Here is a 12,800-nt window from a genome sequence, read left to right as displayed (position 1 = left end):
ACGAAGCTTATAATCGTAGGATTTTCAGATGATCCTTGTAATTTTGTCGACAATGGGGAGTCGTTCTTTCCAATTTCGATCATTCCTTATATTTGAATCAAGATGCTGCTCTATAAGAGCGTATTGTATTATATGAGAGAGAAGAGAACGAGTAGATTGAGTATTGAGTATGAGAGGAGGAGAGAGAGAGAGAGACGAGAGAGAGAGAGAGAGAGAGAGAGAGGAGAGACTGACTTGCATCCTGTAAAATTAATGAGTTCATTGTAAAATCTCAGCAATCAGCCCGTAATGAGACAATGGTCCGTTACTACGTAAAAACAACCAATTCGCTGATAACAACGTAAGATACTCGTGTACCGGGGATACATAATATGACCCACAGGTGTAGCTCACCTGTGAAAACACGCGATGCGGGGAACAAGGACTCAACACCTGTAGAATCTCGACACATGTATATAGATCGAGCGCAGATGACTGGCTAAGCAGTTGCTATTGATTAGCCATAGGTATATACCTATACTACAACGGTGAACTATTATTATTATTATTATTATTATTATTATTATTTTATATTATTATTATTATTATTATTATTTTAAAAAAAAACTACAAAAAGGTCCCGTCTTAAGAATGAATAATATAATTTTCCCGCAACGTGCTTATCTTTATCATTATTATTATTTCAAAATAAACCTACAATAAGGTTGTATGTTATGAATAATATATTTCCAGAAACAAGCAAATAATGCTTCCTTTGTAGACTGGAGTTAATGAATGTAATCTTTCGTACTTTATGTAACAGTTATAACAACAGTGAAAATAAACGCAGGCGAAATACTTTACTTCTCAACAGTAATATCAGGTAATAATTGCATCTTTTTATCCTCAGCTAAAAGCCACTTTAAAACTACCGCTCAACACGAAGGTGGTTTCAGGTAATAGAAAACCGCTGTTTATTATACCTGACACAAAGAGATATGTTTGTTTGTTTTTGTTTGTTAGTTTGTATGGTGTTTTTACGTTGCATGGAACCAGTGGTTATTCAGCAACGGGACCAACGGCTTTACGTGACTTCCGAACCACGTCGAGAGTGAACTCCTATCACCAGAAGTACACATCTCTGACTCCTCAGTGGAATGACCGAGAATCGAGGTGGCAGGTCAACACCAAGCCGACCATGCCAATGAGGCACTCGTTCCCAGATTTACCTTGCCTCTACAAACACTAAGCCAGAATAATAATTGGTGTAGTAGGTCTCTAAACCATCGTTCACCATCTGAAGCGTGATGAAAACACCACCCTTGGGTACTAAGTCAGTTTCAGGCTGAATTAAATGGTGAAGTTCAAGATATACTCGGCAAAAAAAAAATTATAATAAATAAATAAAAAAATAAAAAAAAAAGGAATGTGTAATGATAAACTGAATTATGAACCGTAAAAAAAGCAGAATGTGTAAAGATATACTGATTTATGGAACGGAAAAAGCAGGAAAAAATCAGAACCGTGTCAAGATATGCTAGGAAGCAACGACTATGCCCGAAACATTAACAAAAGCATAACAGAGTCGGTGCAATCGAAGATGATACAGCCACACCAGGAGAGTTCTTTCAGAACAAAAATCGCAAACGACTGAAATGATATACAAACTAGAACCACAAGAAGGAGGCTGGAACTGTTTATTCCACTGCCTTCCTCTGTGTTTCTCGAATCCTCAATTTCTATGACAAAGTTTCGATTTCTGTTGTTTGTTTGTTTGTTTGTATGGTGCTTTTACGTTGCATGGAACCAGTGGTTATTCAGCAACGGGACCAACGGCTTGACGTGACTTCCGGACCACGTCGAGAATGAACTTCTATCACCAGAAATACACATCTCTCACTCCTCAATGGAATGGCCGAGAATCGAACCCGCGACCACCGAGGTGGGAAGCAAACACCAAACCAACCACGCCACTAAGGTACTCGATTTCTGTTGAGCTCTGTATACTACAGCCGTCATTTCGCTATACAGTTAAATGAATACAGGGCGAAGCAGTAGGAATCAAATAGCAAAACACGACGGTTCCAAGATGGATGAATACAGGGCGAAGCAGCAGGAATCAATACCAAAACACGACGGTTCCAAGATGGATAAATACAGGGCGAGTCAGTAGAAATCAATAGCAAAACACGACGGTTCCAAGATGGATGAATACAGGACGCAGCCGTAGGAATCAACAGCCAGATAAGACGGTTCCAAGATGGCTGAATACAGGACGCAGCCGTAGGAATCAACAGCCAGATACGACGGTTCCAAGATGGCTGAATACAGGGCGAAGCCGTAGGAATCAACAGCCAGATACGACGGTTCCAAGATGGCTGAATTACAGGACGCACAAGGCCGTAGGGGAATCAAACCAGCCAGGATTTACGGCGGGTTCCAAGGCTGAATACAGGGGGAACGCAAGCCGTAGGCACCAAAAAACAAAGCCAAAGGAAGATTTACGGGGGAACGGTTTCCCCAAGGATGGCTGAATACGGGCGAGCCGTTAGGGAAATCAAACAGGCCCAGGATACGACCGGTTCAAGGATGGATGATACAGGGGGGGACGCCAGCCGTAGGAATTTCAACAGGGCCAGATACGGGGGGACGGGTTTCAAGAAGGCTGAATACAGGGGGGAACGGGCAGGCCGTAGAATCAAAACCAGCCAGGGGTGGGGGGGGACGTTCCAAAGATGGGCTGAATACAGGGGCGAAGGCGAGGAAAAAAATCAAGCCTGATACGGACGGTCTTCCGATGGGCGACAAGACGGCAAAAGTATACAACGAAAAGAGGTTTGGCTTAAGATAAAGGATTGGCAGTGATTAAATCAAACTGATTTAATAACGTATTTAAATCAAACTGATTTAATCAAGTTATTAAATCCTTGATTTTTTCATATTAAAAAATCATGATTTTTTTTTATTTGAAAGCAAACAAATTGAAAAATATGGTTTGGAGGTTAATAAAAACTGAAGCATAACTGTGCTGCATCTATTTATTTTGATATAAAAAAAAATTGCAACTTTAGGCCAAAACTGGAAACCTAAAAGATAAATCAATAGTACTTGTCATAAAATACAATTTGAGAAAAAAAAATATAAAAAACATCTAACAATGAAACAACTAAATAAATAAAAAATCAACTAAATAAAAAAATCAAATAAATCACCGATTTATTTTTTTTTTAATAAAAAAAATTACCAACCCTGCTTAAGAATAGCAAAAGTGGCACCATCTACCCACAAAAATACGAGCAATAAACACTCCGAACACATTACTATTGCTAGGAATTTCACAATCTCGTGAAAAATAGCTTGTTCAATAAAAGTACACAATTACATAGCAACTTGTATTTTGCATAGAAATACAATTTACTGTATCTGTGGATTTTTATTACACATCACTACTATCCTTATTTTCGATCAGATCAAACCATCAGCAGAATTCTGCCACCCAAAATTAGGCTTTATAACTACGTATCGTAGTGATCACGTTCCAGTGAGCTCCTGGGATATGAGAGCGATAACATACCCTGTACATCATTCCCTTGTACAATTTACTACTCGATTCCAAGGTAAAATTATTCACGCTGAAGGTCTGAAATACAATGCTCTCATTCACTGTATACTTACACACGTACGAAAAGACATCACTAAGATCCTTATCACATCCAATTCGACCTTGCCGAATTCCACACGTATATCTTCCCAAGGTCTTTTGGTGATTAAGTGAAACTGTCCATACCCTTGATGCTGAATATATTAACAGGGACTGATCAACAAGTGTCTGTTCACTTGTTTTATGTAAAAAAAAAAAAAAAAAAAAAAAAAAAAAAAAAAAAAAAGTTTGTACTTGGTCTGAACAAGAGACAAAGTTTGAATCTTATTCCTTATTTGATGCATGTCACTGTATGTCACAATAAAAGTATAAAGCAAACAAAGTCTACAGAAGAACAGAAATATACCCAAAGGCTAAGCTCTGGGACCTATCAGGTCATTCAGCACTGACATGGAAATTGACAGCAAAAACGTCTGAAAGGTGTAACAGGAGGAAAACCTCGCAGCTGCACTATGAATCAACCGTTAGGAGCAGGTGGAAAGGAAGATGGATGGAAGATGGATGAAGGACAGAGGTACAGTAAGAGGAATGAAAGGGGTTGCAGCTCAGGGCCAATGGGTCTCTGCAATGACGGCCCTACCGCCCCTAAAGGGTAGAGAATAATAAAGGTAAACAAAAACAAAAGAAAAAAAAAAGTTATGAAATCCCTTTGCTGAAATATCCACAAAAACTCGACTAAAACGTTGTATTCACGCGAGAGCAACGCACATCCAGAACCTCTGAAGAATAAATCAACGCATAAAGTAATTCAGGAAACAAGAGAAACCCACAAGTAAAATGAGTAATAAAATGTAAATATAAATATGTCTCAATGTAGGGTATTCTGCTATTCATGAAGGAACCAATCTAACCTTAAAGTAAGTGAAATACAACCATTAACTACAAAAATAAATAAACAAATAAATGACATTTCTAATAACTATGGCAAAATCTAGGTTACCAAATTACCATGCTATTCATGAAGGCACCAATCTAACCTTAAAGTAAGTGCAATACAAACATTAACTAAAAAAAATAAATAAATAAATAAAGGACATTTCTAATAATTATGGTTAAATATAGGTTACCAAATTACCAATGCTGTTCATGAAGGCACCAACCTAACGTTAATGTAGTGTTCTTTCATTAGAAAAAAAAAAATACATCCCTAACCATCTTTGTTACAAGATTCGCGAAACAAGCCCCGTTGAGCGATACACGTCTTTCCACTATCCTTATTTCACATCCACAAACCCTCTGGTGAAATCTAAGGACACTGCTCCAAACATTTCCATTAGTATTTCTAACAACATCGGCTGTCTTCCACAATTTTTATTGTAAATTTCATTGCCCATTTCAAAGCAACTTCAAAAATTAAATAAACAATCCTCGTACATTAACGGACATTCAAAATGTTGCTGATCTTTGAACTTAAACAAAACTGTATTTTTGTGGGGGTAAACGTATACTTTATTGATGCATAAAACTATTAAAAAAAAATGATCAACCTCATTAAACCCATTTCCCGCATTCACCCAAACTCTCAATGGACACAGCTTCGCGCTTATTTAGATGAACGGTTCGATCCGCCGCTCATGTTTCTGACACATAATAACGTCCTGCGCACTGCTCGCTTCCTGGCTGGAATTACGCACCAGCTGATCTTAACTGGGGGAAATGATGAAAGGGATACGTTCTAGTTTCTGCTTCCGAAGTACTCAGCGTGATAAGAACCATGCTTTGGGAACAACAGTTTAGATTCTGCAAGCATACTAGTGTCTTCTAGGTGGGGAGGGGGGCACGTTCTTTATCCTGGTAGCCAAACGTGCCGCCCCCCCCCCCTGGAAATTTGGTCAAATGGTTAAAACGTACGACTTGAGGATACGTGAACGGGGGGAGGGAGGGGGGGGGGGATCTATGACCCACCACTATCACGGGTTAATGGTAACTTAATAAAAGCTCGCCAGATTACATGAAAACTACTTCCAATTCGGTTATTGATATAAAGCTGGATGACTATTGCCTACTCTTTTGAGTTCTAGTTAATAATTACATGTAATGTAAAGTCACCCAATCATCAAACGTCAAAATTTTCTCAAGAGAATAATAACGCCCGCTAATAAATCTGTCTAACATTCTTTCGGATATCGTCTTTTAATTAAAGGTTTGTAAGCAGTTAACATTATACTCGAGCTTGCAACTGACGACTAAAACTAATTTGGACTCCCTTGAATGTATGTTTGAAAACCACACTTTCCCCCAATCAATAAACTACCATTTTTATTTAATCGCAGCTTTGCCTAACTGGTCGTTAATTTTGTTCTAATTTACCAAGACTATTTCCTTTAAAAAAAAAAATTAAAAAGCCTGAAGTGTGACAAGGAGATATGGACAAGAACCACGCTTGCTCAAATAATCAGTTGCGCCTTTTTTCCTTCACATATTCTGATAATTACTTCAAGCAAAAACCATCCGTTCGTAAAACACTTACAAAAACAAATGATCAAGCGAGTCGTTCATTCAATGTTACAAACGCATGGAAAACGACCATTAAAAACGGCGCCCCCCTACTAAGGATTAAGCCGAGATAAGGGATCACCATCAATACTCACGGAAGGCTATCTGGAACTATGATCTTGAAATTACATTTGCCCTGAAACCTAAATACAAATACACCATTTGCCTTGGTTATATATTTTTTTAAATGTGGGCTGCGGTATATGTAATATTCCATTATTTTCTCCCCAGATGATGATAATAATAATAATAATAATAATAATAATAATAATAATAATAATAATAATATATGAATTCCGAATCCAATGACTGTCACTACAAAAACACAATAATAATAATAATAATAATAATAATAATAATTCTAATACAAAATAAGGCGACAAACACCAAAACAACACCAATATAATGATAACAGTGACAATGACAAACCTTTATTAAAAACAACCCCACCCCCAAAAAAAATGAAGTAAAACAAACGAATACCTACATCGCACGGAGGTATTTCATTATGTAGCCCATGCTCCTTCACATACCTGGCGGGGGTAACAAGTGTGTGCCCAACAACAGAGGCTGGCCCCCTCCAAACAAAAAAACACATGTGTCAGCGTAAACAGGTGGCGCTGTCACTGCGTACGAACTCGCACCAAACAAGGAAATGTAGGCCATTTTCGCAGAACTCGGAAGTAACTCGAAGAAACATCTGTAATATCTGGTGGTGTGTTTCAACACATGTTCCGGAGTCGCTGTTATAAGTTTTTTTTTTTTGAAAGCGGAAACACAAAATACCTGTGAACCGAAGGGGTACATATTAATGGCTCGGAGTCTGGACGTTGAGCGTTGAGGCCATGATTTTTAATGGATGAATCTCGAAATTTTGGTACCATTTGGCAGGGCTCTGGGGCCAAGATGGGCGGGCAGCGTCTTCCTTTAAGAGGCGAATCAACAACAGCTTACGAAGCAGCAACAATTCTGTCCTGAAAACTCACGACTTAACCCACAATCCTGAATACTTCCTCAGATCCCAAAACCCGAAAAAAGTTGTAACCAGGATTTCGTCCGACCAAACCACCTTCTTCGAAGCATCTCAGGCACGAAATGAAACGATTAATTCCCCAACCAAATGTATGAATCAGAAATGGGGGCCTGTTACAAATACCAACACAACCACCTATACATACACACACACACACGCGCGCACACACAAAACAGCGTCCACACTTCCGTTCTTAAGTGAAAACAAACCTATCCCACGAACAAATGAGAAATTGAGAACCTAGTAAATCAAAGGCAAAATTCTAGAGGAGGAAAGTTTAACTACAGTACTTACAAATAAATTGGTGCTTTGTAATACATTATTACTTGCGCCATACTGTAAAAATAGCAGTAAGACGGTAAGTGCCGAATATGTAGACGTTACAAACCGTCAATTGAATTGAATAGAACTTAGGCCAAAGCCAAGCACTGGGACCTATGAGGCCATTCAGGAAAACCTCGCAGTGGCGCTATGAATCAATTATTAGGAGAGGGTGGAAAGTAAGACGGAAGAGAATATGAAAGGAGGTACAGTAAAAATGGAATGAAAGGAGGTTGCAGCTAGGGGCTGAAGGCACGCTGCAAAGAACCTTTAAGTATTGCCTACGGTACACCGCATGAGGGGCACTGACAGGACTTTCCACCTACTGGACATACCGTCAAGAACCTCAGGTTACGGTATCTAGAATACACGTAAAGTGGGCCAGAGCTGGACGACGGCAAGTTTAAACGTGGCTTATCAACCTTAAACTACTGTTGTTGCATATGTGCAAAAAGTATACGGATACACACTATTTATTAAAGATTATATCATTCAGCACGATCACCTATCCGTAAACAGGCCAAGACAACTATCAGGGAAAAAAAAAAGAAAAAGTTCCGAAACCTTTTGCGAAAGAGAGTAAAAATATAACGACTTTCATCCACACACATCAAAATGGAAATAACTGACCCTATTTAAACGGCGTGGCCATACATAATTCGGTTCCGGAAAAAATGAAGAAAAAAAAATATCGTGGGTTTCAGGTCAGTGACCACAGATTACGCTCAGCGGGGGTTTGTCGTGAGCTGTGGAAACAGGAGGTAATATATACTGTACGTAAGTAAAATACGTAATGATGTACAGGTAAACGACCATGCTATGACACGTGCGTAAACGGAGAATAGGAGAGGATACAGAATTCGGGGAAAAGGCTAAGCGTTGAAACGGTAATTACAGTTAAAATTTATGAAGAGCATAACAGGAGGAAAACTTCGTAGCTGCACTATGAATCAATTATTAGAAAAGGGTGGAGATTAAGATGGAAGAAAAGTGAATATGAACGGAGGTACAGTAAAAGGAATGAAAGGAGTTGCTGCTAGGGGCCAAAGGGAAGCTGCAAAGAATCTTAAGCAACTGACTGAACTACATCACTACGAGGATGCGTCAAGCGTAGACGAATTGTACACGAAGAAATAAAATTCCCCTCCGATACACTTCAGTTTTATTGGTAGTTTGTCAAGTAACACTTGACGCATACAAAATGTATCTATAACGAATAATTTAATTATCATTCTGTACTCACTATAAAAATGCCGTAAGGTCGCTGGCTTCGCCCTCGTTGAAAGCCTGGAAAAGGAAAAATGGATATCTATTAATATATATATATATATATATTATATATATATATATATATATATATATATATGTTATATATATACCTTCCATTCCCAAATACTGCAATGAATACACCAAACATTTAAAGTATTCTGTGATTTCTTACTAAAAACAAAAACAACAACAAAAACACTGAAACAACCGGAAGCTCCAATGGGATTCTAATATATACTGCTACGTGATCCTATTCCATTGTTTTTCAACCTTTTTGTGTCCATGGCCCATTTTTGGCATTCCTAAGTACTCGTGGCCCAATGCCCTTCAAAATTGTGTAAAAAATGATAATAGAGTTTTATTAAAGTTTTTTAGAACACTTTTATTAGTTTTACATTATCATTTACAGAACTATTTTTTTAGCGCACTTCATTAGTTTACATTTTCATTACTGGAAGAAAATGTTGGTCTTCTTCACTGTTAATAACGTGTGTTGTAATCAAAATTCAAAGGGCATGTATTCACTATGAAATTAAACACTTTCCAGTATTTGCGTAATTAAATTTTATGGATTGTAATAATAATTCCAAATACTTTTTCACTTATGAAAATAAGCACTGGCCTGCATTTAACAGTATTCTAAATAAATTTTGGACATTGAAATAAAAACTAAAATTCCACTTTTTTACTTATGAAGTTAAGCACTGGCGTCCATTTATAGTAAATAAAATTTGTCTATTTGTATTGTAATAAAAACTAAATCTACACTTGTGCAACAATTATAGAAATAAAAATAATAGTACTTTATTGTTGGCATGTAAAATACTACATAGATTTGGTAGCTAGTTGTGCTTGTTTTTTAACTACAAGTTTATCAATTTGTGGGACAGTTGTAGGTAATGCACATCACATATCATTCTCCACTTCCAAGCGATTTCTTGTTTTTGTTTTTATTTGTAATAAGGCAGAAAACCCGGATTCACACAGGTAAGTAGAAGCAAAAGGTAGAAGGGCTTTTAGACCAAGCTTCCCAAGTCTAGGATATGATACACTTGCTTGTGACCAAATTCCTGTATAGAATGTTCTTTAAAAAAAAATCCTTGATACTTGAATCAATTTCATTTCTAGAAATTCATCTTGGTCAGACTCAGGAATAATATCTGGTTCTGCATTAAAAGGGTTTCTCACAAATGACAGATCTATTTCTTCAAGATCAGGAAAGTACCTGGAAAATTCTTGGCAGAAATTATGAAGGTGACTGATTATTTCATTTTGGAGGCAAGATTCTGTTTCTTCTTCTCTTCCTTCAGCCACTTCACAAAGCTTCTCAAACATAGCAGAATTACCAGAGCTAACTTTCCTAGACCAGTTCTTTATCTTGGCAACAATAGCACGCAGTGTCAACAAAGGGAATTCCTGTTGTGTCCTTACCCTGAAGCTTTAGATTAAGTTTGTTGAGCTGGTCAAACATGTCAGCTAAATAGGCTAAACGTGGTTCCCAAAGTGGATCATTGAAAAAAATAGGCTCCTTATCTTGCATATCCAAAAACATCTTTAGCTCTTCTGTAAGTTCAAAAACTCTGTTCAGTACATTGCCCTTGGATAGCCATCGAACTTTAGTGTAGAAAAGCAGAAGTTGATGCTCGGAATCTAAATCTTTGCACAACTGTTTGAAAAGACGAGTGTTCACGGGCATAGATCTTACATAATTGACTCTCTTTACAGCGTTGTCTAAGATGGCTTGGAGTTCCCTAGGGAGGGTTCTAGATGCAAGTGCCTGACGATGGATCATGCAATGAATCACTGTATCCTCAGGAGCAATCTCTTTAATTCCACACAAAATCCGATTTTGAACCTAACACGGTGACCCGTCAGTACACACTGCACACACATTCTTCCATGATAGTCCTAACTCACTGAAATAGTTTGTTACCTCTTTCATTATATCTTCACCTTTGGTGGTAGTTTCAAGTGGCTGACAGAAAAGAAATTTCTCTAAATTTTCCCTCATGAACGTATCTAGTAAATACAAGTTGGGAATAAGATGAAGGGAATAAGATGAAACATCAGTGGACTCATCTAATTGCAGAGCAAATAAGCCAGCATCCTTTATCTCCCTGATCACTTGTTCTTTTATATCAATAGACATTTATTCAATGCGTCTTGATACTGTGTTGTCAGAGTGATATTTCCTGAATTTTTTTCTCACCATCACCCCCCAAAAACAAGGTTAACCATCTCTAAAGCACAAGGTTTAAAGGCGCTGTCACACTAGCGAAATTTCCGTCGACTTTTGAATTTGTCGACGACTTTTCATGTTTTGATGACGACTTTCTGGTGTCGTCGTCACGAATTTTGAAAACGGTACCGATCGAATTCAACCCATCGCTACCGTCGACTCTATTGTTTGTTTATATCTCGGAGAGCGCTCATTTCCAGTCGTCAGATGCAAGATGGAGTTCTTGGTACAGTGGACAAGATTGCCAGAAAAGTTTTTGCTCGAAGTTATGGGGGAGAGACGATGCTTATGGGACCATAAGCATGATAGTTTTACGGAAAAGGGTCTTAAATGAAAAAATACCAAGAGATCACCATGCGACTCAGGGGAAACTTTCCTGAACTTGCTGATCTTTATACAAGATAAACATGCTATATCGTGAATATCAGATTGTTATATAGCCTAGGTCTGCTCTCATTGTTTAATTTTTTAATTTTTGCATTAGTGAATAATTCAAACAAAAATCTTTAACATTCTTGCAGTGTTTCTCTAGCTTAATTTATAGTGCAGTCTGACTGTGGTTGTGTAAACAAGGTTACAAATAGCCTAATCTAGGCTAGCCCTAGCTTATATAATTTTTTAAAAATAAAACTTTTCACGTCCTTTTAACCAGGACCGAACCCAAAGACTTTTTTTTAATTCTATGTAGCATCATTAAACACATGCAAGCACGACCCACTAGTTGCTTTGAGTTATAAAGCATAGTTGTTTTATTCCGGGGAAGTCACAGCTTAGATGGTTTGTTTACGTTTTGACGACAACAACCACGGTATGACAAAGAACGTGTGTGACAACCAGAGTACGGAATGACGCCGACTTCTTTGGAAAGTTGACGACAAACTCAGAAAAAGTCGACAGAAATTTCGCTAGTGTGACAGCGCCTTAAGAATTTCGCCAATCGTATGAGGTTTTTTTCTGTTTAGCTACTTCAAGTGATACCTCATATGAAGCCTTGAGTACATTCCTACTTTGCTTCTGAAATGCCCCACTGAAGTCCAGTTTCATTCGTTTCAAGCTACATTCGTGACGTTTGAAGAAATTCATGTCTTTACCAGAATATTCATGATGAGTCTTATAAAGATGATTTTTCAGTTTTGAGGGCCTTAAGGAATCATTACCAAGTACTTTCTGACACAAAACACTACCACACCCTTATCAATAAATGAAGTGAACCGAATCCTCTCTCTCTCTCATTTTGTGCTTCATTACTTCTAGATTTTTCACTTTTAAATATTATTTTAAAGATGCTCGCGTCATGGCCCACCTCAGAACCCGCCATGGACCACAGGTTGAAAACCACTGCCCTATACCATAACTGGATTAGATTATGTACTTTAGGCTGATCAGATAAGCACTATGGCAGCTTTCCCGCAATGCGAGAAGAATGCACCCATTCACAACTAATAAATAAAATTGTCATCTTTCGCATTTTGATTGGGATACCTCATCAATAACCAATACCTCAGCAATTAACAAAAGAATCTCAAATAAGCGAAAGAGCATCAAGCGTTTCGAAATTGTTCACTCTGGGTCGGGATATCGTACTAATACGTAACTCCTCAGCTTTATAAAAGTGGCGTTTATTCTCAAGTCTCACCGTAAGGATTTCGTTTTGTAAAACATCACAATTCTTGGAAGAGGGTAAAACTATTCCCTACGTCAGATTTAGTCAATTTTCTTTCTCATGGCTTTCTTACATTTCCGCATTGAAACAAGACTACGATACAAATAACCCTTTAAGCCTTCATAACAGGCTCATGTCG

General features: G+C 37.9%; 1 protein-coding gene and 1 long non-coding RNA gene across 2 annotated transcripts in view; both read right to left on the bottom strand.

Annotated features, from left to right (window-relative positions):
* Positions 1-8,779, bottom strand: part of LOC135207659 (uncharacterized) — a 227,784-nt gene extending 219,005 nt beyond the window's left edge. The window contains exon 1 of the long non-coding RNA XR_010313024.1: positions 8,734-8,779. This is a non-coding gene — a long non-coding RNA (uncharacterized LOC135207659). The remainder of the gene's footprint in view (positions 1-8,733) is intronic.
* A 1,340-nt stretch (positions 8,780-10,119) lies between these two features.
* LOC135207779 (zinc finger BED domain-containing protein 5-like) lies at positions 10,120-10,908 on the bottom strand. Its single transcript, XM_064239604.1, has 2 exons — positions 10,693-10,908; positions 10,120-10,536 (listed from the first exon to the last, which is right to left on the bottom strand). The coding sequence occupies exons 1-2, from the start codon at positions 10,906-10,908 to the stop codon at positions 10,120-10,122; spliced, it is 633 nt and encodes a 210-aa protein (XP_064095674.1).
* Positions 10,909-12,800: the final 1,892 nt, after the last annotated feature.

This window comes from Macrobrachium nipponense, chromosome 34 (assembly GCF_015104395.2).
Source record: "Macrobrachium nipponense isolate FS-2020 chromosome 34, ASM1510439v2, whole genome shotgun sequence".
NCBI classification, from domain to species: Eukaryota; Metazoa; Arthropoda; class Malacostraca; order Decapoda; family Palaemonidae; genus Macrobrachium; species Macrobrachium nipponense.
The sequence above is the reverse complement of the archived record's forward strand: the minus strand, read 5'-3'. Positions and strand labels throughout refer to the sequence as shown.

Bases quoted from the DNA above. Each gene is read 5' to 3' on its own strand.
- LOC135207779 (XM_064239604.1), bottom strand. From the start codon at position 10,908: ATGTCTATTGATATAAAAGAACAAGTGATCAGGGAGATAAAGGATGCT. The intron at 10,537-10,692 runs GTAACAAACTAT...ATCCATCGTCAG, and splicing joins GTGAAGATATAATGAAAGAG to GCACTTGCATCTAGAACCCT.